The 25,772-nt window shown below is 39.4% G+C and overlaps 1 protein-coding gene across 1 annotated transcript in view; it reads left to right on the forward strand.

The window, feature by feature from the left end:
* Positions 1–17,332: 17,332 nt before the first annotated feature.
* LOC126259998 (kinesin-like protein KIF18A) overlaps positions 17,333–25,772 on the forward strand; it is a 167,367-nt gene continuing 158,927 nt past the window's right edge. Inside the window, exons 1-2 of the mRNA XM_049957150.1 lie at positions 17,333–17,463; positions 18,124–18,344. Coding sequence (XP_049813107.1) covers positions 18,142–18,344 — 203 coding nt within the window. The 5' untranslated portion in view covers positions 17,333–17,463; positions 18,124–18,141. The remainder of the gene's footprint in view (positions 17,464–18,123; positions 18,345–25,772) is intronic.

The following is a 25,772-nucleotide window of genomic DNA, read 5'->3' on the forward strand; positions in this document are numbered from 1 at the left end:
AGAACCTACTTGTATAGTTTAAAGATACAGAGTCTTGATCTGAAAATGGAAATGCTGTAACATCACATGATTCTTCTGTAGTTTTAAAGTTGACAAAAATATTGTCAAGACATGCTTTATCTCTTGTGGGCCTGTTATTGATTGAGTGCAAATTGCACTGTCTTTGAAGGTTTTTCAACTCAGTCACAGTATGTTTATGTGTTGTTATATCAAAATCTGCATTCAGATCTCCACCATAATGAAGCCATCTGGTCCCTCTTAGTACATCTAACAGCATGTCCAATTTTTCTAGAAATACATTGATGATACCCTTAGGTGGCCTGCGAAGGGATACTATTACTAACTCATAGTTATCAAGTTTGACAACTGGAAGTACACTCTCAGTAACCTAATGTTCACTCAGACAGAAAATATCAAATTTGTTATCTAGTCCAAAACTGTTTACAATAAATTCTTTATTTAGACCTTGAACATTCAGATAGGAAATTTTAAGATCATAACTGTTGTTTATTTTAGATTGAACGTTTTGGTGAGGTGTTATGAAATTTGTTACACTACTTATCTCATAGTCTTCTTCATCTTGCTACCTTGCACTAAAAAATCATTTAGATGGAGAGGAGGTGCTGTTTTCCGTCTACCCATAACACTTGATGCTGCTTCTCCTGCTGCAGTTCTCTTTTCTCCTTTTAGAGGCACTGTAGTTACTGTTGCTGGTGAAACTTCTGCTGTTACTGCTCCTGTTACTTCCTTTTCTACTGCTGCTACTGATATAGTGCCACTGGTGACTGTGACGCTTTACATGTTTGCAGAGATGTAATTTTTTCATCATAGAGTGTATCTGCAGATGTTTCTTCCTCATGTGCTGTTGGTGCACTTTTCTTTTCTGTTGTCATTTGCAGAAAACCAGTTGCAGGTAGTGTTATTTTTATAGAGGCATCCACTCCTGCTGTCTTTATCACCTGGAGAATTTCTTTGGCCAGCACTTTCTTGCCTAGGTTGTTTCTGTGCAGTCCATGTCTACTAAAATGCTCTCTTACTGAACTCGTTGCTTCAATGAAAGCTGTGTGCACAAAACCGCTACAAATCTTCCTAAATTTCCGATTTGTTGCGATGATTTCTCTGTTTACACACGAGTCTTCTGTTAAGTCGTGTCTGTAGGGAATGTTTACAACAAATACCTTCGGCTGTGAAATTTTTCCTAGCGATTCTTTCAGTGTTTCGGCCTGCTTTCGTTTTTATAGACATCGTTTCCTCCTCCGATTATGACACAGTTGACGTCGCTTTTCACGGCACTTTCACAGTTTTACAGCACTTCCAGTAGAGGAACACTAGGTTTCGAAATTCCAGTCACTTTATATTCGGACTGCATATCAGAAATGATTGTAGCCAGTCCCTTACCATGACTCGTCGAAAGTATGTATATTTCTTTCTTTTTCTTCTTCACTGTTTCCTTTTTTGTCTCGTATTCAATTTTATTGCAAGTTGCTCTCACACGATTTTTTCGATTAATAGTATTTGGTGGTAAGGTGTTTCTGCTGGCACTTTTTTGTTCAACAGATCTTTCTGAGATTTTTTGTCTGTGATTCTGAACTGTCTGCATTTAGAACATCGTGTTTATTCATTAGTGGAACACGAAAAACATTGGTATTTAAGACAGGTCTAGAGATTTTCTTAGGCCTAATATATACACACTCTCGTTTGCGTATCTGTGGGGAGGTCCATATAGTCGATCAAACTTTTCAGCATTTCTGCGTATTGTCTAGCTTTACTTAGTCACTTTGCAGTTCTTCCCTCACACTTATTTCGAGACCAGTTTCAAATGCAGTTTCAAGACCGTTACACTCAGTTCCACAGTCACATGTAGGGCTATGTTGACCGAGATTTGCTTCCACGAAACAACAATAATGATACCATTTATGTGCCACTACATGTATTTTAACACCTTTTATCACTTTTTTTGCACATAGCATACAATTCACTGATGGTAATTTACCGGTATTCACGGGGAGATTTGCCACTATATCCGTATGCGCTGCCATCTTCATCAAACTAATGGACCTGCTGTTAAGCTACAACCTTCTCGGCGACTCAAGTATGCAGAGAAACACCTGAACATGCTCATAGGTATTTCTCAGGTGCGTCCAGTGGAAGCCTACCGCTGACACCGAGCCTGGAAATGGCATGTAAACACCACCCGAATTCATTTGCAATGCGCTGGCCACCATCCAGGGTCTTTCTGAAGTGAGATCGAAAAGGTTGACACCCTGGACCAACACCTACGTGATGGAGTTACCCAATATCGATCATACAATGTGCGACTTTGCAAACTGAGTCCACGAAAGGAAAGGCTATAAAGCGGGACATTCAAAACCCTGAAGTCCAAGATTGGGGAAGGAAGAACAAAACTGCCGAATAGGTGCTTTCTGAGTCACTTAGAGAGCAGTCTAGCATCATAGCATTCAAGTGATGGCTTTCATGTTCATTCTGAGACTTGTCCTAGAGATCTTATGCGAGATTCTCGTGTGACGCCATGTTGAGCGATTCTCATGCAGTTTCGCTGTTTTTGCCTTTGCATTCTGGATCCATGTGAGCCTCGTTTCTATGCAGATTTCAATCATCCGTAGGTCCATCGTCATTTTTGACACCCTCAGTTTCCATTTCATGTTGGATGGTCTTTCTGTTGACCTGATATTTGTACAGCTATATAAACTTTCAACTGGGTTCCCACAGTGTGATCCCTACCTTCACATATAACTTGGACGCCAACTGTATAGCCTAATTACTGCAGGCACTAGACACTGCTTGTGCACTGGAAGCTGGAGAGCGCCTGCTCAGGCTAATACAATAAAGCTGCATTGACAATGTTCCTGGGTGTATTATGTGTTCCCACGTCTCGCCATATGAAGGTATGTCCAGAATTGTCAAACATGATGTTTTGGTCATCCAGGTGTTATGATGTGGGGAGGCATAACGTTATATAGGGTTACTGACCACCAAATCTTTGACACGGTACACTCACTGTTCAACGTTATTTTGATACTGTACTTCTTCCTCAAGCTCATCTCTTCAGTTCTGCGTTTGGCCTTGACTTCATTTTTATATATTACAATGCACGACCGCATCCAAAAGCTCAGGTTGAGGACCTCTTGGAATGAGGGAATATTTAAAGAATGGCCTGCCTGTCCACCAACTTAAATCCCATCAAACACAAGTGGGATGCATTGGAAACATATTTCAACCCATCCACATGCACCAACGACTATTCAGCAATTTTAAACCATGCTGGTAGAAGAATGGGACGCCCTACCAAAAGAACTCTTTACCAATCTTGTGGCCAGCATGGGAACACGTTCCAGAGCATGTGTTGTCATCTGTGGTGATCACTCACCCTATTAAGAAACATGTCGTGCCTTTTGTAATGTCCAGGGGACCATCATGAAGCACGGTGACTTCAGAATAATTATTGTCTTTGAATAAAAGTTTTATTTCTGTTCGTGTCATTACATATTGTATTGTAGTGTTGCAGTTCTTTCTATGTATGGTCCAAGTTTCATTGTACGATGTTACTAGGCAGTGACACATCATGTGTAAGTTATTTTTAATCTTAAGTTTTGCACACCAGTGTATTCATCATATTTAGTGTCCAGCATTTTACCAAATCATTTCCAATTCCATTTTAGAGTAGGAGAAATATGTGAGTGAATTACATACGAAAGTATGTGGTTCCAAACCTTGGAATTAATGGAAAGATTTATATCATCAGAGTAGGATTTGAGATTTCAGCACAAAGACATTTTTGAATGGAATAGATGGATTGTCCATCAGCAAGATCTGTAATTCAATCTTAAACTCTGCCACATTACTCTTAACAAATTAAATTTTTGATTGCATATGTATCCTTTTTATTCTAATATTAAGCCCATAAAGTCTTTATGGATATGGTTCTGCCCTGATACTATATTCATGCTTTGCATTTTTTGAGCAGGAGTAGTATTAATAACAATGACAGACCTTAACAAAGATAATGTGTTGTGACAAATGTCACAATTTCAGTTTTTGCAGAAGTCTCTGTAGATTTTAAAACTAATGCCAGATAGAATCATTATAACACACTTCTACTTCCTAATGGCGTCAAACATGTACACAGAGTTTTGCAAAAATTAATAAATAAACAGTAAACCTCTATTTTAAATTACCTGTAGGAGAACTCAAGCATACTACAAATATAACTGAACGACGGATTTGGGTTTCACATGCATGGTTTTGATCTGCCAATTGTCCTAAAAACTTAACACTTTCTGTTTCTTATATTTCACTGAAATGTGCATTTTTCACCTAAAACGTGGTTGTCGGCCGGCTGCCACAGTATGTAAATCTGTGCCAATCGTGACATAGGATAAATGACATGACCACATTGCTAGTACTCTTAAGTCCAGATATCTCCAAAATCTGGCTACAATGTAGGCTGCAACATTTTTTTGGATGAAGTGTTGTCTTCTGTTCGAGTTGTTACCCTACATCTACACCTGTGGGCTAGTGGTAAACAGTGCCTCGTCTGAATTCAGTGTCTCACACTCAAAACAGCCTATTGTCTAAATGTTTATAGCGCCTTTCGTCTGAATGCTGAAGTCCTGAGTGTGATGGTAGCACACCTCCAACGCATTTCACATTTTGACACACAGGTAACAACAGTTCTGTCCAATAACCTATCCAATGCGGATTTATTGGCAGACTGTCTCTCTTTGAACGCTGCACACGTCAAACTTCTCCAGGGCACGCGTGCAGATACCCGCAGTGGTTGTCACAAAAGAGCTGTGCGCCCTCTCCCTGTGTCGAAACCGTCAGCTACTGCTCATTACTTTGGAGAGCACAAAATGTTGTTGAGCGATGCTCTGCATGAAATGTCTATGATTTCCATTTCACGCGCGATGACATTGCAAGCAGACGACCCGTTTTTGTATGCTGAGTCTGACATTACGCTGATATGCAAGACGTGAGTATGTCTCAAAATTAATTTTATAGTTTGTAAACCAATCAGAGTACCTCACTATATTGTTTACTGTTATTATTAGTGCTTTATATCTCGTTTCTTTTCCTTTTAGAAGCGATTCTTCACGTAATTTTTGTCAAGAATTCGTTTGTTCTCTTCAAGTCAAACTGAGTGACTGTGGTGTAATGGGTTTTACCACCATTGTTTGATTTCTTACGTTAAATGTATTCACTAAACTGCGTGAATACCTTGCACTGCATGCTCTATAGCAATCCAGGCACACTGATCATTTTGAGATCCATATATAGATTCATGGAGAACTTAACGCGGATCGAAAGTGATATTTAAGGCACTGAGTTAGATTTAAACCAACACAGTAGCCCAATTTTGAAGCTACCAAGAGTGGAAATAAGTTACTAACGCCAGAGTCAGTAAATGTTTACATGGGTGCCTCAAGCTATTACACACATAAGAACTATATTTGCTTAGTAACTACTCCCCTGACAGATGGATCCTATGTGACAAACAAAAATCAACATCATGCCGTTGACGGTCATGTCAAAGTTCTTCAGAGATGTTTGTATAATAAAGAAATTTAATATTCACAAGCAAACATCTATGACCATTAACACATCTTACTTGAGTCGACCCTGGGAGAAGAGTTAATGCGGAAAAGTTTACTTCAGAGTTTGTTAAAGAAGTGCTTACAGCAATTTCTAGCTCCATTAAATAAAACGGAAAACTGGAACATAGAGTGCCCTGGTCTGCACTGCAGTTAGAACCAAGAACTCCCTTCTCCCTTGCATCAGAAGACATGTGTGGAACTAGTGAGCTAACAAGACACTGCTGGGAACTGGTCTCTCTTATCGTAATATTGGTCACGGAGCTTCAAACACAATGTAAACACAAGGATAGTTGAGTCTTACATAAAGTATGGCATTCCTGGAAGTCAAACATTAAATTTTGTGGCTTAGTGTCTCATATTACATGAGGATTATGTGGCATGAGTCATCGAATTTATAAAGAAATGTCAGGTGAATATAGTGGAACAATTCAGGACTATATGCAGAAGTAAATATACTGTCACAGGGTTGCCAAATATTTGTCACCATGTTGCTAAGTCTTAGCTCTGCTAGGGGCAGCTACGTAGTGAAATGCTTGCCATTTTCATCTTATATGGGCTACCAGATGGGAGACGCGAGGGCCTTAGGGTTTTATGCAGCATTATCTCACAATATTTTCTAACATCGCCTTTCAGGCTACATATATTTAAGAAATTCAATTAAATTTAATGTAGAATTCAACGTTTTGGAAGCTTTATGGCGTGGAAGGGTGCTGTTAATGCCAATGTTATGTAATTTCAGTGCAGGACTAGAAAAGCTACTGATATTAGTTTCCACTAGAATCGTGCATGATCGGATTTGGACATCCAGCACAGCAAAATGTCTCGCACTAGATTGGATGTCCAGAACCAATCATGCACGATTTCAGCTTTGAAAATCCTGTCTTCTTGTGTTTGTAAAGTACATGAATAGAAAGTGTCATGGCGAAAAATGGGCTTTGACATCAACAATGAAAATAAACAGTTTGTATATAGTTAAGGTGTTTCTAAATCTCATGACAGGAAATTGATTCTAATATGTAGGAAATCCTTTCAATCACTGATTAGTAACATTGAATAATTTGTGGTAATGGTATATGTTCCTGAGGTACTGTAACTGATGTTATGGTCTTGATGAGGTTTACATTGCTACATAACTATCAACACTGTAGATGTATTATGATTTCTGTAGAATCATAATTATTTTTGTCTTAGTCACAGAGTGTACATATTATAGTGAAGTGGAAAGAGATATTTTATTTATGCCTCTAGAGATATGAAGCTGATCTGAAATAAAATTTAATGTAAACATAATAGTGTTCTGGTAGACATAAGGAGTGAATGGTGACTAGTTATGCCCAATAGTACAAAATGTAATTTCAAAATTAAAGAATTAGAAAGCTGTAATTACTGTATGTTATCTACAAGAGCCATGAGTCACAGAGTAAAGAATAAGAACAAAACAGAACTGTTGAAATAAGACCATTACTTCATGATATCCCTTTATAATATCATGAATGGCAGCCAGGATTTCAAATAAAAATTTAGGAATTGTGTTTTAGTATTGCAGTAAGCATACTGTAGTGATGATAGGTGTGTCTCGTAACTATCAAGGATGAACACAGCAGTCAGTCACATATTAGTCTGTGTTTTATACCAGATCTTGGTAAATTTCAACAACAGTTCAGCACATATAGTAGCAAGTCAAATTGACTCAGAAAATTTGTATAAGCACATGCTGTTAAAATGGCTTTAGACTTTCTGTAGCTCAGTCCACACTCAACTGAGCTATGGACAGTTGCATAAACAAATATTGTTAAAATAAACTTAAACTGTCTGTAGTTCGATTGAGTGTGAATTGAGCTATGGACAGTTTAAAATCGTTTTAAAAACATGTGCTTAAACAAGTTTTCTGGGACTATACGACTCACTACTAAACATACTAATGATGGCTATACTTGAGCTGAAATCTAACTTGTCCTGCAAAAAAACACAGATTGATAAACAATTGATATCTGTGTTCAACCCTCGTCATAATCATTTCACAGTCGCTGAACACAACAATTCCAATTGGAATCCAACCTCTATAAGAGTGTCTTGTGTTGCTAGATACCTTCATGTTACTTGTAACTAACCATGAGCTGGTATGTCATCTCCCATACATTTACTATTGGTGTGTGAAGGCGATGGTGATCCACTAATATTTTTAGAAACATATGAGATATTATTAAACTTTTTTCATAGTCCTCAGTGGAGAAAGTATAATATAGCGAGTGTTGACGACATAAATGCTGCATTTGATGTAACAAAAGATACACACAATGTATACGACTTTAGAGATGTTAAGACAATTTTATTTTAATTTCACTTGCTATAGACCTACAAGAGAGATTGCATGTCTTGTCAATATACTGACAAATGTAAACAGAGATTTAAAATGTTTTTATGTAGCTGTATTTGCTTTCTCAGGTCATGATTCAGTGTGGCTAGTAGGCCTATTATGAAATCTAAAGAGCTCAAAGATTCTAAAATGTATTGTTCATACTATTGACTCTTTGATTAAATAGGTGCTTAGTTCTTATGACGAGAAGAATGCTGCTCAGGCTACTTTTTGGGATCTAAGCAAGTCTGTCGATTGTGTTGAGCATGATTCGTTTCTTAAGAAATTACTTTATTATGCAATCATTAAAACAAAGTCGGTAATATTTTTGAATCATTTCTTAATAACCATAAACAAAATTGTGTGTACTGAAAAGGAGAGGTCGCAGACACCTGAAATTAAGTGTGGTGTGCCATATTGCTCAGGTTTGCGTCCTCTGTTTCTTATTCTAATGATAAATGATTTGCAATTTTATATATATATTCATTCCATTCTCCATGCGGATGATATCACTTTTTTCAATGTTACCTAAGTCTGATAACCTTCAGACTATGATTAAAGACATCCTGTCTCAAGTTTCAATCCGGTTTTGAGTTAATGGATTTTTGATCAATGAGAGTAAACCTCAACAAACTGTACTTAGTTTAAGAGATCTGCCATGTTACCGTATTGATAGTAAATTGTCTTGAGATCCACACATTAAATATGTTAATAGAGTATTGTATTCGTCAAGACATTTGAAAAATCGTGTACCCTTTATTTATGTAAGATCAGCCTGTTTTGGCTTTTTTTCACAGTATTATATCATGTCAGCTTATTAAAGACTCAGAAAAACTTGCCCACTGCATTCCATTGTTTATTGGCCTAAAATATTAACTGTAATAAGCTTGCACATTTTTACTGTTCTCTTATATACAAATAACAACATATCAGAATATTGGTGTAGACAGGATTTATACTCTCAAGGTACTAAAAATAACAGGCATCTTGAGATACCTTACTACAGACGATCCAAATAATTGAACATCCATGAAGTGGTGGGTATAAAAGTGTTCAACAAACATCCTCTAGAATGAGTGGAAGCTCCATTCGACTTGTTTATGCACAGACTGTACAGTTGATTATCCATCAATCCTTTCTACTCAGTGAATGAGTTTTCTGACTGTGAAAATACGGCAGCCCAGTGGCAGTTCTTTGGGGAGTGTCCTGTAATGTATTTTATGTCTTTAATGTAACATATCTTGTTCAAATTGCTTTTGCTTAAATATTATATTTTATTGAAAATTTGTTGTAACTTATTACAATGTTAGCTCATAGAAACTAATCTTTTTTCTGTGTATACTGTATACTTATGTACATTTGTAACTTGAGATTGTCTGTTGTTCTAATAGTTGACTGAAAATAAAATTTATTTATTATTTTACTTGTGGGAATGTATTTGCAAGTTTTCATTGCCTGTGGAAACCCAGCTTTAGTTCTCTTGTTGTAACATGCGCTGTACAAGTGTACAAATTTGACGTAATGACATATCCCTCAAAACACATCAATCAAAATAGCTTGATCAGTGTTTTTCACTTTTGCTGTTCAACATGCACGAAACATATCATATGGATAACAATAAGACCAACTTCAATAGTAGCAGTAGGGTCTACATCATTAGCAGCAACAGAACAATCAATGGCAACAGCAGGAGAACCTCAGTATCTGAAGCAGAACAAGTCTTCTGTTGCCTGTCATGGTAAGTTGGCGACAATATGGCAGATGGCTAGTTCCTGAAATTATTTTGCTGTGTGTTTTGAAATTATTTTTAAATTTTTTAATAGTTACCATTATCTGACTGGCTTTGTAAACATAATTCCGTAATTATTGTGGTGCTTTTGTGGCTGTAAACAGAAACAGTAAATGTCTTTTTGTATATTTGGGCCTTGTAGAAGTCAAAAATAGTGCCCTGTGTTTACACTTGTTCGTAACTTATATTTCGTAGTGACTGTAAACGACATAATCATCATATCTAATGAATGTGTTACTGTAAGAAAAGAGTATCAAAGGGTGTTTGATGTTCAAAGTGCAGTAAAAAGCTTCATTTCTCCTGTGCAAATATTACTGAAAGAGTAGGCCTAAAAAGATGAACTTGTACAATTTGTGTACATCATATTCAGATACAAATAGAGCTTAAAACTTTAAAATCTGTGCTTAGTAGCTTATCTCACTACATGCAAAGGGTATACCGTCACGAATGGAACACTAAGGAAAAAGGCATTTAGCCCCATGACAAGATAAACCAAAATATGTTTATTCACACAGATAGCTATGGCCGGAAATTTGCAGATAAATTAAGAAGACGCAACATAAAAGCCACATGTTGGGTTACACCAGGTGCCTCAATGTGTGTAATACTAAGAGATTGTAAATATGTTAGCTGAGAATTTGACAAAGAATGACCAGGAGGAATGAATGACATTAACCATTCTATTGCAGTGTAAGTGATCAACTCAACTAATGAAGTGCTAAAACTCTAGCTAATACAGACATCATGCTACTAGCCATCCCACCCAGGAATGACCTAGCTCTTGACTCCTGTGCAAACATAATGATACAGAAAACTAACTGGGAACTTGAAAGAGTCGTTATGTCTACACAAATATCGCTTTTCTAAGACTCCACAACTTTGAAAGATTTATCTTTACAAATCACAGGATGCATCTAAATGATTTAGGAAAACAACATTTGTGTAATTTAATTGAAGAGTGCATAGTCATTTCCTTTTTTTGGTAATGAATCTTCCATTTGATATTATAGGTTATCTGTCTTGAACTGACGGCAATGTAATTAAAAGGATTTATACCAGACACATTTCGCTTTTATTTAAGAATCATCTTCTGTGGTATTCTGCAAATTGGACACAAAGAATATCCAATATTTTCAAAAAAGGCATAAAATAGCACAACAAACTAACAATTGAATTCAGAAATACTTCTGGAAAAACTGATCTGTCTCAGAAATGAGGAATATACCAACTGAAATGCAATAGATGTGATGGAAGATACATAGGTCAAACCAGGAGAACACTTGACACCAGATACAAAGTACGTATAAGAGCATGGGAGTATAGGACAGATCATTCAACTTTTGCAGAGCACTTACGCCAGCACCAACATAAAATTACAACCAGAGACACAGACATGGAAATGATAAGGATAAACAAGAAAACTACCACATCCCAAAAACCATAACAGAAAAGAAACAACTCATAAATGATCAGATCAACTTGGCAAACCACACACTCTTTAACTGCTTGACCACTTAGTATAACATTAAAAGTACAAATATAACCACAAGCTCCATTTACCACTACCATTTTGCTCCCAGGCCTGTCCCATAATGACTGTCCAGGCCATTCCTGTCGTTCTTCCCCCTGCCCCCCCCCCAATCCCTCGAAAAAAAATCCACCACTCCTCTCAAGCCTCTACCTACATACAAAACAATTTCACTAACCCTCTCTCTTTCTCTCTCTCGCTCTCTCTCTCTCTCTCTCTCTCTCTCTCTCTCTCTCTCACACACACACACACACACACACACACACACACACACACACAAATCGTTTCACAGGTTGGCAACACTCGCAATGTGAAAGAAAACAAATGAATAGACATAAACACTGTGGCAGTGGTGAATGAAAACCAGTTAAGGAAGTCAATTATAAATAGTGCGGAGCAGGATATATCGCAAAATGCCAAAAACTGCAGATGTGAAATGAAGCCTGTCAACACTAACCACTGCTAGTAGGAGGGGAAGGTGCAGACTATGTAAAGAAACACCTTAAGTAGCTTGCAGACCAACTTCATAAAGAAAACGCTGTTTTTAATCTAAATGGATAAAAAAATGTACAAATGTGTGTATCCAATTTACAGAATACCACAGAAGGTGCTTTGTAAATAAAAGAGAAATGCGTCTGGTGTGATTCTTTTTAATCACAGTGCAGTCACCTCAAGACAGATAACCTATAATATCAAATGGAAGATTCATTACTAACAAAAAAGAAATGGTTCATGAATGTAACTCCTTCTTCACAAATTCTGTTGAAATCCTTACGAGTCACTTAAAGAATAACACTATGCTGACCTCTCTTCCGAGCAACCCTATTGATTCACTATTCTTATCACCAACCTCAGAAGCAGAAATCGAAAATACAACTAAATAGGCCAGCCGGAGTGGCCGAGCGGTTCTAGGCGCTACAGTTTGGAACCGTGCGACCACTACGGTCGCAGGTTCGAATCCTGCCTCGGGCATGGATGTGTGTGATGTCCTTAGGTTAGTTAGGTTTAAGTAGTTCTAAGTTCTCTAGGGGACTGATGACCACAGCATAGTGCTCAGAGCCACTTGAACCATTTTTTACAACTAAATAGAGAAAACTAACTGGGAACTTGAAAGCGTAGCTAAACTCTACACAAATATCTCTTTTCTAAGACTCCACAACCTTGAAAGATTTGTCTTTACAAATCACGGGATGCATCTAAATGATTTAGTTGTTCACAGATGTTGAAGTATAATAAATAAGCCTCTATCACATAACATTAATTCTTCATTTTTGGAAGGCATATTGCCTAAATTACTTACCACAACAAAAATTATACCGATGCACAAAAAAGATTCTAACAAGATCCCAATAATTATTGGCCAATAGCAGTCTTCTCTGTGTTTAGTAAAACATTTGAGTATGTAGTGACTGACAGACTAAAATCATTTCTGAATATGTTCGCTATCCTTTCTCCAGCTCAATATGGATTCCAGGAGGGGAAAACAACAATACATGTTGTTTATAAATTTCTAGATACAACTCTCACTCTGGTAGATAAAAAACAGCCAGCTATATGGTTGTTCCTTGATCTTACAAAGTTCTTCGATACTCTAAACCACAGAATGGCTCTGAGCACTATGGGACTTAATCTAAACCACAGAATACAATTACAAAAACTAAATAACTATTCTATACAGGGCACTTCCTACGATTGGTTTGCAAGCTACCTACTAAACAGAAAACAAATATGTGCAGTTGTGTGAGGTCACCCCTTCAGGAAAACCCACATTTTCATGTTCTGATATGCAAACCGTAACAGATGATGACCCTCAAGGATCAGTTTTAGGTCCAATTCTATTTTTCCTGTTCATTAATGATTTTCCTCTTCACCTACGACTTGAAATACCTTCCTTTTGGCAGATGACACCAACATTCTGATATCTGACTCAGATGAGCATACCGAAGCTGCAGTCAATCAATGTACACCTCCACTGGATTCATGGCTTACAGCTAATAGGCTACTTCTTAATGCAAAAAAGACTGTAGGCCTAACATTTCATACAGGCCAGAACAGAAATCCCCCCATCCCAACTATACAAATAGGTGGAAACAGTATTGAACAGGAAAATGTAACTAAATTCGGTGGAATATTTAGCTCTGAAACTCTAAGCAGGAAAAGGCACACTGACAGATCAGCTACCAAGCTAAATAAAAAAATGTTTTATGCTTCGATCCATCAGGAAGTATAAAAATCCTAGCATCAGTGTACCATGCTCTTTTGCACTCAATCCTAACAAATAGCCTCATATTCTGGGGCCACAGTTCTGAGTCAGGATAGTGTAATTTAAAAAGCAGAGATAATTGGGTAAACAGCTATTTAGAAAAGTGGGTATTCTTCCACTACCATGCCAGTACAATACAGAGATAATAAGTTTTACCAACCGGCATATTGGCAGTGTGAAGCAGAATCTGGACTATCACCAGCATGACACTAGAGGGAAATACTTGCTGACACAATTTCCTCATTCCACCAAATTATTTGCTGATAGGGTAAAATGCATGGGGATTACACTTTATAATCATCTACCACCAAACATAAAAAACAACAATCCAGTACATTTTAAAAGAAGACTAAAACCGACATTATTAAAAGACTCTTTTTGCAACTCCTCCTGAAATTATAATTATAATTAGATCTAGTTGACCTTGATTTTTGAACAACTTGTGAGTATACTAACACTAGATGTTGCAATGTTTAACTATCATACATTTGTGTAAGTCTAGGTGTATTTAATTTGGAATTATGCATTTTTAAATGTTTAACTATTGTAATGAATTGTCCCATATCATGTAGTACTCTCTGTATACAAATGATTCGATGGATCAATAGAGAATGAATGAATGAATGAATCAGGAGTAGCAGCAGCAGAACCAATATCTGCTACAACAGGAGATCCAGCATCGGCAGCATCAGGGCTAATAGCAGAACCAACACCAATAGCAGCAAGAGTATCTGCAGAAGAAATGGAGACAGCTACTGTGAAAAAAGCAGTGTGAAATATTGTAATCAGATGGAAAAAGTGTCATCTAAATGATGTTTAGTCCGAAACAGAACAAAGAAGAAGCTCAAAAGATAAACAGGGATAAGGCCTTGCCTGTGGTAAATGGTTCGTTAGAAATAAGTAAATGTAGTGCCAACAGTGACAAAGTAGAACAATCTCCCCCCCCCCCCATTTAAACTAATACACCAGAAAGTTCAATCTCCAACCAGTAAATTACAATAATTAATGTCGGATTCTGATGTACATGACAGCACTGGTTTGGAAAACAGCAGATACAGTGAATGTTCGTGTTGTTCTCCAGCATAGGTCGATCTACAGATCTCATTGTAAACATAAAAGGAAAACTACATTTGAAAAGTATGTATTAAAAAAATGGGCAAGTCAAAGACATCTTTATTTGAAAGGGGTGCAGGCGATTTCCTTCCCCATCCTTCCCTAAATCGATGGGACTAATAATCTCGCTGTTTCGTCCTCTACCACGAAACCAACCAGCCTTATCTATCAGAGAAAGGAAAAAAAATTGAAATGACAGCTACTGGAAGGGAACTTACTGATATGCACCTAGTTACTGCAACCGAATACAGACCCCCTGATGGTAATTCTGAAGAATTCGTGTTTAATCTATTTCTTTCCATTGTTGTGTACATACAACATGAAGATTTCAGTAATTTATTTTTTTTCACAAAGTGTTAGACTAATTGTCAAATATAAAAAAAAAAACATTAACAGAGAACTTTTGAATCCCTTTTGACACATGCATTTTGAGTTTTGTATAAGTTCAATTGGACTGCACTTTGTGAAGTTTAACTTTGCGTTGTGTGTACGCCACTCTGGGACCAAATAGGTTAAATTTAAAAGGTTATTAAGTATTCTAGAATAAGAAAAACAAAAATAACATGTAGTGAATATAACAGATTTTTCTGAAACCCTCAAACTGCAGAAATGAAATACTGTGCATGAAAAACAGTTTCAGTTTAATCCTGCGTAAGTACACCAGCAAGAGTCTCTAGGGAAATAGTACTAAATCATTACACAAATGCTTTTATCAAGAGACATGCTCCCCTTAAACTAGTAGGCATAAAATGTGCGCTATAATGATCAGGAGACGCTATTGTTAACGAGAGAACCATGTTCAGAAAATTTCATATCCCACTGATTTCACCTCTCATTTCCATATGTAGATTTCTATACCCTGTAAAGGTTGTTAGAGTCACACCATTGCCCAATAAGGGGGCCACAAACAACATTAAGAATTAGAGGCATTTGGCACAGATTATAAAATATCTTTGAAAAGCTCTTTTATAACAGGCGCCAAGATTTTACGAATAAAAGCTGGTCATCAAATTATCAGAACGTCTTCAGTCAATAATGACCCACAACCACAGGTCTCTACAAGTAATCACTTCCTGTCCTAAGATCTGTAGATCGGGAGAAAACTGTTAGTGGCATATGTTTTTGACCTTTCTAAAACAATTTACATCATAGATCATGTTACTCTACTGAATAAATTAGAAAGAAAGGGAATGTGGGGTATTTGAAATAATGGATTACAGAATACGTTATTTCCCACAAGACACAACCACTGGAAACATTGTAAGAACAGAGACAGACTTATCAGACAAAGCTTTAGTCTAATACGACGTACCGAAAGAGTCTTAGCCCATCACGACTTTCATGTGATCCTCAATGTCGGTTTTACCCCCTTGTTTTTTAAAGAGGAATTTTATGTGCCCATTCGATAGAGTGGTCTCAGATTAGTCTGGTGCGATATTTGTTTTATCGATATTTATTAACAGGTACAAAAAACGAAGAGTGAGTACTACTCCAGCAGCGACAGCACCGTCCTAGTCCATACTGACTGATACCGCCAAGCAGTAGTGCTTCTCAGTCAATGCCGCAGTACCAGTTACTCTTCGTGTTTTACTGTCCCTGTTAATAGGTATTTATAAAACAAATATGGCACTGAACTAGTTTGACACTGCTCTTTAGACTGCGCACGTGAAATTCCGCTTCCTAAATAATTTTCTTTGTAATCGGGAACAAACCAACGCTTTTCCTCGACACTGGACGTCGCACTAAAGACGTGATGAGCAATATGTGTAGGGTTGACTCCTGCTGCCATAGCAAGAATATAATTGCAAATATCTACTGAAACATTAGAGAAAATGCTCCTGACATATCTTACGGGGAACATCCGGTATATACAATTCATTACATGTACTGAACAGAAGGTGTAACGGAAAAGCAATACTGCAGGCATATCGTGCACGTTTTTGTCCTTGGGGAACACATCCATTATTCAAATTACATTCGTAACTCAAAATTCATCCGTCCAAATCAAATGTGAAGTAGGCAAAGTCGCATCATTCTGTTGTGCCCTGTGCTAGAAATCCCCACTATCCCAGAATATTCTTTCGTAGACAATGTTTATCAGCAATACAGCTTTATGTGTTGTAATAGCACCATTAGGCAGTAACTATAACAACACTCACATCTACCTATCCATAACTCCTGCTATTAAAAAAGAGTCGTCTGCATTGGTACACATTTACTGCCATCTACAAAACAAACAGCCAAGTTCGTAAGGAAATTAAGCCTATTCAAAAATGAGCGGGAGCTATTTCTGACGGACCACTGTTTTTTCTCTACAAATAAATTCCTCTACAATTGAAGGGGATTTCTGTAATGTAAAATCATTTCATATGTTCTCAAATATTATATTATTTTTGTCATATAGACTTGTCTAAAGTAATCAGCTCATAAGTGCATTATTGTTATTGCTCAGTACTTACGTAAATTTTAATTTTCTACTATGTATTATCTTGATCGTTACCTAAATAAATTGTCAAGGTAACAAAATTTTAAAAATGCCATTCAAATATCATCTAATAACTGATGAGACCTATGTGATAAAGGTTGTCAAGGAAGCAAATTTTCTGCTCGTCGTGGTTATGTTATGTTGTTCAAAGATTGGTAGTGTCTCGTTATAGAATCTTTGTATGGCTCTTATATTCAAACTGGAAGTTGCGGTTTCAATGTTTGAGACTGCTAAAGTAATTAGTTTGGTGGCTGATTTCAACAAGATTTTCAACTTGGAATAATAACTCATATAGAACTGTTTCTCACAAGAACGTACGTGTTATATTTCTGCTGTGGAGTGCTGGAATTGAATAGTTCATATGGGAGGGGGTTGAAGTTTCAGTTAAATTTCGGACTGTTTACTTATTACGCAGTTTTTGCTGTGGCGATAGAAGAGTTAAAGTTTTTTGTTTCAGTGTCACATTTATTAAAGCGGACGGCATATGGTTGATCAGCAAAGGGCTTCATAAATTGAGAATTTTTTGTCTTATTTGTTTGTAAACAAACCTTTGAAGTTTAGTTTGTGCTCCATTACGCTATTGAAAATTTAATGTAGTTGATGTTTATTGTTGAGCTGTAGAGTGCACCTCTTCCTATTTCTTAGATCGTAGACACAAATGCATCAAAATTTCTCTGTTTTCGCTTACATATAAGTACAGTAGTGTCTATTTGGACGGGAAATAGGCCTACTTCTTTTTTTCCCCTAAGTAGTGAAAGTTGTTGTTTCCCGTGGACATATAATAACGTAGTTAGTTGCAAAAGGGAGTCAGAAATGCCGCCGTGTTTAAAAAGCGGTCGGAAGATAGTGGTGAAATGCATGCGCCCATTGTAGGGAATTGGGAAACTGCTGTGGTTAATAGTATATTAGGATAAATGTGGCCAGTTACGTTGTTTGTTGGATAATCTACTTGCGTTTCCATAATTTTGTTCCAGTTACCACCTCCTGTGAAGATGGTGCTGAATCGAAGATCATTGGAAAGATCCTTTTCTCCTATGAGTAAAGTGAAGAGGAAGTCAGTTCATGTGCGAAAGTCTGTGCAGTATTCTCCGGGTTCAGCAAGAAAGTTAAAGGAGAACGCTAAACGCCAGTCAAATGTGAAAGTAGTTGTGAGAGTGCGCCCTACAAATGAAAGAGAGTCGGGAGAAAATTACAGGTTTGTTTCTCTTTTGTGACTATCGTACTTTACTAAGTAAATAGTACATGCACTCATAAAATATTGTATTACATTCAGCAAATATAAAGTAAGAGGTATGGTTTATTGTATAATTTCTTCACTCAGGAGAAGGATTGAAGACTGGAACCTTGGATCTAAATTGTACATATTTAAAAGGTAATAAGGGTTGTTGTTGTTGTCATCGTAGTTGTGGTCTTCAGTCCTGAGACTGGTTTGATGCAGCTCTCCATGCTACTCTATCCCGTGCAAGCTTCATCATCTCCCAGTACCTACTGCAACCTACATCCTTCTGAATCTGCTTAGTGTATTCATCTCTTGGTCTCCCTCTACGATTTTTTACCCTCCACGCTGCCCTCCAATACTAAATTGGTGATCCCTTGATGCCTCAGAACATGCCCTACCAATCGATCCCTGCTTCTTGTCAAGTTGTGCCACAAACTCCTCTTCTCCCCAATTCTATTCAATACCTCCTCATTAGTTATGTGATCTACCCATCTAATATTCAGCATTCTTCTGTAGCACCACATTTTAAAAGCTTCTATTCTCTTCTTCTCCAAACTATTTATCGTCCATGTTTCACTTCCATACATGGCTACACTCCATACAAATACTTTCAGAAATGACTTCCTGGCCCTTAAATCTATACTTGATGTTAACAAATTTCTCTTCTTCAGAAATGCTTTCCATGCCATTGCCAGTCTACATTTTATGTCTTCTCTACTCACCTTCAGAATTTGAAAGTGTGTTCCAGTCAACATTTTCAAAAGGTTTCTCTAAGTCTACAAATGCTAGGAATGTAGGTTTGCCTTTTCTTAATCTCTCTTCTAAGATAAGTTGTAAGGTTAGTATTGCCTCATGTGTTCCAATATTTCTACAGAATCCAAACTGATCTTCCACGAGTTCGGCATCTACCAGTTTTTCCATTCGTCTGTAAAGAATTCGTGTTAGTATTTTGCAGCTGTGACTTATTAAACTAATATTTCGGTAATTTTCACATCTGTCAACACCTGCTTTCTTTGGGATTGGGGTTATTATATTCTTCTTTAAGTCTGATGGTATTTCGCCTGTCTCGTACATCTTGCTCACCAGGTGGTAGAGTTTTGTCAGGACTGGCTCTCCCAAGGCTGTCTGTAGTTCTAATGGAATGTTGTCTACTCCCGGGCTTTGTTTCGACTCAGGTCTTTCAGTGCTCCATCAAACTCTTCACACAGTATCGTATCTCCCATTTAATCTTCATCTACATCCTTCTCCATTACCATACTATTGTCCTCGAATACATCACCCTTCTATAGACCCTCTATATACTCCTTCCACCTTTCTGCTTTCCCTTCTTTGCTTGGAACTGGGTTTCCATCTGAGCTCTTGATATTCATGCAAGTGGTTCTCTTTTCTCCAAAGGTCTCTTTAATTTTCCTGTAGGCAGTATCTATCTTCAGCCTTGTGAGATAAGCCTCTTACATCCTTACATTTGTCCTCTAGCCATCCCTGCTTAGCCATTTTGCACTTCCTGTTGATTTCATTTTTGAGACGTTTGTATTCCTTTTTGCCTGCTTCATTTACTGAATTTTTATATTTTCTCCTTTCATCAATTAAATTCAATATTTCTTTTGTTACCCAAGGACTTCTACTAGCCCTCATCTTTTTTTTTACCTACTTGATCCTCTGCTGCCTTCACTACTTCATCCCTCAAAGCTACCCGTTCTTCTTGTACTGTATTTCTTCCCCCTGTTCTTGTCAATTATTCCCTTTTACTCTCTCTGAAACTCTGTACAATAAGGGTAGCTCTGAAATAGTGTGCTGGTATTCTGTTTGGAATTAAAGTAGCTGTGACAAGATTACTCATGGATTTGGCAAAACAGAATTGTGATAAATTCCTTCATTCCTTCTGCAATAATATTTGGTTAATGTTTTGACCTTGATGTACCATGTGTATCTGTATTATTTTAAAAATATTTACCAGTACTATAGCAGTCAACAATTGAAATATTGAAAATGCTAACAATTTCTGTACAAGAATGAATTGGAGTCTAACTCCAAAACTGTTGAAGTGCCAATTTATGTAGTCTGTATCGCAACACTTTTGTAAGATTAACTAGCTGAGAAACCCAGCCTTGCCAGGGTCAGAATATGTGGCATATGAGAAGCCTTGAGTAGCATTAGAGATAAGAGATGTATAAGGATGTAGACCTTATTAAGAATAATATGAATGCAATTATCCTGTTAGCAATTTGGTTGGAGTGCATGGCAGTGGGTGAGTGTGATGGGCAAAAATCCATGAAATATAGGACAATAAGTAGGTCCTACTGTTAGATAAGTCTAAATAATATATCACTTCTCAACTTTGCAGAATATGTGAAAATATTTGTATCTTTTCGTTCATGATGCAAGTTTCACCCATACTGTTGTGTGTGGAAGGAAGTGATTGTGCTTAGCAGATATATGGCTATAATGTACTAATTGGAACTCTGACTTTACTGTATTAGTGAATATATTCAATTAAGCATGCCTCGCACTGTTCCAGCCATACTGGCATTAACATTACATTATGCAGATGTATTTAACTCTGGGTAGCACCATGGGGCCGATGTTTGTTTAGTAATATTGTCTTAACAAAGTAGTGTTTAAATGATGCTAGAAAGGAATGGCAGTAATATTCCAGAATGAGATTTTCACTCCGCAGCGGAGAGTGCGCTGATATGAAACTTCCTGGCAGATTAAAACTGTGTGCCCGACCGAGACTCCAGAGTTCGAGTCTCGGTCGGGCACACAGTTTTAATCTGCCAGGAAGTTTCATCGGCAGTAATATTAATTCATCCACAGTAACTAACAAGAGTATGATACGGTTTATACTTGCAAAGAATAATGCAAGAGAAGAAGAAATGAAGTGATTGACGAAAATGCAGTAAAGTATGAAAAGATTATACTTGAAAGAATAAGTGAAATATGTATCTGAAATCACTGTAGTGTACCGTTCAGTTATTCATTTGTTAGTTTTTATCCTTGACTCTATCTGGTATTTTTTCTTGGCCTCTGTTGATTGCCAGTAAAATTTAATTGATGAAAACATGCCGAGAGATTAAAAACTGATCCATTTGCTATTATATGTTGTTATTAAAGTCTGAATGTCGAAACTGCAAAAGCATCGTATTATGTAGGAAGAATGTAAGAATAAACAAATTTCACTTGTACAATAGGGCTTGTCAGTCGCAGAGTTTATAGCTTTTCCTAAAAGTATACATTGCTCCATGTTTTGTGGATTTTGCTCACTCTCTCTCTCTCTCTCTCTCTCTCTCTCTCTCTCTCTCTCTCTCTCTCTCTCTCTCTCTGTCACACATCCTAACCAAACTCACTTACTAACAGCATGAGACCAAAGACTATCTACCATCCCACCCACAAGTGGTTGATTGTGGGGTTGTGCTCATGGAGAAAAGTCTGTCAGTACGTACACATATTGGCCTATTATAATTTAGATCTAGATATAATCTTGCAAACGTTTTAATCATACAAAGGCTCCTGCCTTGTTGTTTTAAGTAGTTCTTATTGTGAGAAGAAAAAACTGCATCAATCTCAGCCAACCCCCCAGGGGGTCCACAACTCTTTTGTGGATACGTACGTAGCGAGCACGGGACCTTGAGCTAATGTGGCCTTCCTTCCTTTCCGGGCTGCATACCTTCCCTTCCCTTTCCGCATCCTTCCCCATCCCCCATCTTCGCCCCTCTCCCCCCTCACCTCTGGCTCTTTCCTTCCCTTTCTCCCCCGCTGGGAGTATGGTTTGAGCCTACGTCCGGAGACGGACGCTCGAAACAGTAACAAATTCTTTGCTCTCTCCGCTTGCAAGTCTTCGTCCTTCTTCTGTCCTTCTCTTTTCCTTACCTCTTCTCCTTGCCCTTTTCTCCGCTGCGGCGTTTGAGACCCCTCTTCTTTCCTTTCCCTTTCTCTTTTTTCCTCCCTGTGCGTGTCTGAAGGCCGACCCACCCATTTCTATGCGTAGCCTGTGATGGGGTAACGCGTAATTCCCCGCCCCGGGTAGACAGGTAGGACACGTACGTACCCCCTGGTAACGGCCAGGCCCAGGGAGGGGTGATTACCTGAGCTGATACCTTCTGAAAGTGCCGATTGGTCCCTCCGTCCGTTTGTCGGGAGGTGTGACCTGAGGTGTGAACAATCACCCAAGGCGGGAGTGCCCTCAGAGAGAGCCCCCACAAGGGAGTAGCGCGCCATCGGAGACCCCAGTAATTGTGGGGGATTCTTCCGCAATGGTTTCCTCACCTTCCACTATGTCTGCTCACAAGCGTAAGTTCACTGAGTCTCAGCCACAGACAGTTCTTCCATCGTTGCCACAGTTCCTGCCACAGTTCTCGGTCTGACGAAGGTCACGACTTCTCCACGGTCAACCCTTTCATTATTCAGAAAGGTATCGACGCAATTGCAGGTCCAGTAAAGTCTTGTTCCAGATTACGGAATGGCACCCTGTTGTTACAAACAGTCAGTGCCCTCCAGGCCCAAAAATTGCTGCGTACCTCACTACTACACACTTTCCCTGTCCGGGTGGAACCGCACCATACCTTAAATTCCTCGCGTGGAGTCGTTTATACACGCTCCCTCGATGGACTGTCTGACGAAGAAATTCAGCACTACCTGTCTGACCAGGGTGTAACGGCTGTTCATAGGGTTATGAAAAGGGTTGACACGAACATCATTCCAACGCGCACTGTCTTCTTGACATTTGACAAAGTTCAACTACCATCGAAAATCAAAGCAGGCTACGAGATAATTTCCGTTCGCCGTTACGTCCCAAACCCTGCGTGTTGCTATCGGTGTCAGCGGTTCAATCACACCAGCCAGTCCTGTTCCAATCCGGCCAAATGTGTTACGTGTGGCAAGCATGCCCATGAGGGTGCTTGTCCACCTCCGTCCCCTCGCTGCATAAACTGTACGGGTGACCACGCTGCTTCCTCTTGAGATTGCCCCATTTTTAAAGACGAAAAGCTCATCCAGGAAATCAGAGTGAAGGAAAAGGTGTTTACCTTTGCTGCTCGAAAATTATTCACCAGTCGACAGCCCGCCGTGCCTCAGACAGGAAAATACAGCACTGTCCTTGCTTCTCCTCGGCCAACAAAGGAGGCGGCCACGCAGACTTGCGACCTCACCTTTAGTACCACGGTCGTCAGATCGGCCAGCGCAAAGATCGCCCGTTCAACCTCACCACTTTCGCCTGCCCACTCTATGGCTCAGCCTTCATCGGGTTCTGCTAAATCTCGAGCCCAAAAGTCAGACACCAAGACTTCGAAAAAAAAGCATACTCGTGAAGATTTTTTACGTACCCCAACTTCACAACCATCGGTTCCTCCTTCATCTAAACATGATATTTCCAAGAAGGCTAATAAGAAGCCCAGTTCATCTCCTTCTACGCCAAGGCGTGTCCCATCTACAGCACCACCTGGCGGAAATCGCCCTCGGCCGTCTTCTGTGTCGCCGAGGCGCACTGCTGGTGGCCGGTCAACCGGCCGATCGCTGGTGGCAGGAGCTGCTCCTGACCAACCTATGGATCAGGATCTTCTGCCTTCGGCTGAATGCCATTCCCTGCTGTCGGTCGCAAGCTCTGAGCAGTCGTTGAGTTGACAGCACCCTTGGTCACAATCATCCATTTTCTGTTCACCCTATGTCCATTATCCACTGGAATATCCGTGGCATTCGAGCCAATCGGGATGAATTGTCGATCCTCTTACGATCCTACTCGCCGGTCATCTTCTGTCTTCAGGAAACAAAGCTGCGTCCTAATGACCGCTTTGTTTTCCCTCATTTTCAGTCCGTCCGATATGACCTCCCCTCTGTGGAAGGCACTCCAGCCCATGGAGGACTCATGATACTCTCCATTATCATCCAATCCCCTTAAACAGTTCCTTCCAAGCTGTCGCCGTCCGTCTTTCCCTTTCTGGATACACGTTCTCTCTTTGTACTGTATACATTCCATCGTCCACACCAATGGCACAAGCTGATCTCCTTCATCTTCTTGGTCAGCTTCCACCCCCCTATTTGCTGGTTGGGGACTTCAATGCCCACCACCCGCTTTGGGGATCTCCACATCCTTGTCCACGTGGCTCCCTATTGCTAGACGTCTTCCACCAAGCAGATCTAGTTTGCCTCAACACTGGGGTCCCCACGTTTTTGTCTGCCTCCACGACAAATTTATCTCATTTGGACCTTGCGATCGGTACTGTTCCGCTAGCTCGGCGCTTCGAATGGTTCGCCCTTGATGATACACACTCGAGTGACCACTTTCCATGTGTCCTTAGGCTGCAGCCTCAACTGCCATACATGCGCCCGCGACGCTGGAAGTTTGCCCAAGCCGATTGGACACTTTTTTCGTCTCTAGCGACATTCGATGACCGTCGCTTTCCCAGCGTCGACGATGAGGTCACACATATTACCGACGTTATCCTTACAGCTGCGGAACGTTCAATACCACGCACCTCCGAATTGCCCTGGCGCCCCCCAGTTCCTTGGTGGAACGAGGCATGCCGTGACGCAATACGTGAGCGGCGACGTGCTCTTCGCATTTTCCGTCACCATCCTACTTTGGCAAACTGTATCCGCTATAAGCATCTCCGTGCGCGATGCCGTCGCGTCATCCGCGATAGCAAGAAGGCAAGCTGGAAATTCTTTATTAGCTCCTTTAACACCTTCACTCCCTCCTCGGAAGTTTGGAGTCGGCTTAGACGGTTCTCAGGCGCACCTAGTTTCTCCCCGGTCTCTGGGCTCACTGTCGCGCATGATACCTTAGTGGACCCCGTCGCAATTTCTAACTCATTGGGTCAGCACTTTGCTGAGATTTCGAGCTCTTCAAATTACCCGCCAGCGTTTCTCCCGAAGAAACGTGCAGTGGAAGTGCGACAGCTTGCTTTCTCCTCTCAAAATCACGAAAGCTACAATACTGTTTTCTCCATGCGTGAACTCCAACATGCCCTCTCTTCTTCTCGCTCCTCCGCCCCAGGATCGGATGGTATCCATGTCCAAATGTTGCTGCATTTATCAACCCATAGTCTGCGTTACCTCCTTCGCCTTTATAATCGAATTTGGACCGACAGTACTTTTCCCAGACGATGGCGGGAAGCTATCGTCGTTCCCATTCCGAAACCTGGAAAAGACAAACATCTCCCCTCTAGCTATCGCCCCATTTCTCTCACGAGTAGTGTCTGTAAGATTTTGGAGCGTATGGTGAATTACCGTTTAGCTTGGTGGCTGGAATCGCGCAGTCTTTTAACACCTGCCCAATGCGGATTCCGAAAGCATTGTTCTGCAGTTGACCATCTTATTGCTCTCTCCACTTATATCATGAACAATTTTCTCCGGAAACGCCAAACGGTAGCAATATTTTTTGATCTGGAGAGAGCATACGATACCTGT

This window comes from Schistocerca nitens, chromosome 5 (genome assembly GCF_023898315.1).
Source record: "Schistocerca nitens isolate TAMUIC-IGC-003100 chromosome 5, iqSchNite1.1, whole genome shotgun sequence".
Classification (NCBI taxonomy): Eukaryota; Metazoa; Arthropoda; class Insecta; order Orthoptera; family Acrididae; genus Schistocerca; species Schistocerca nitens.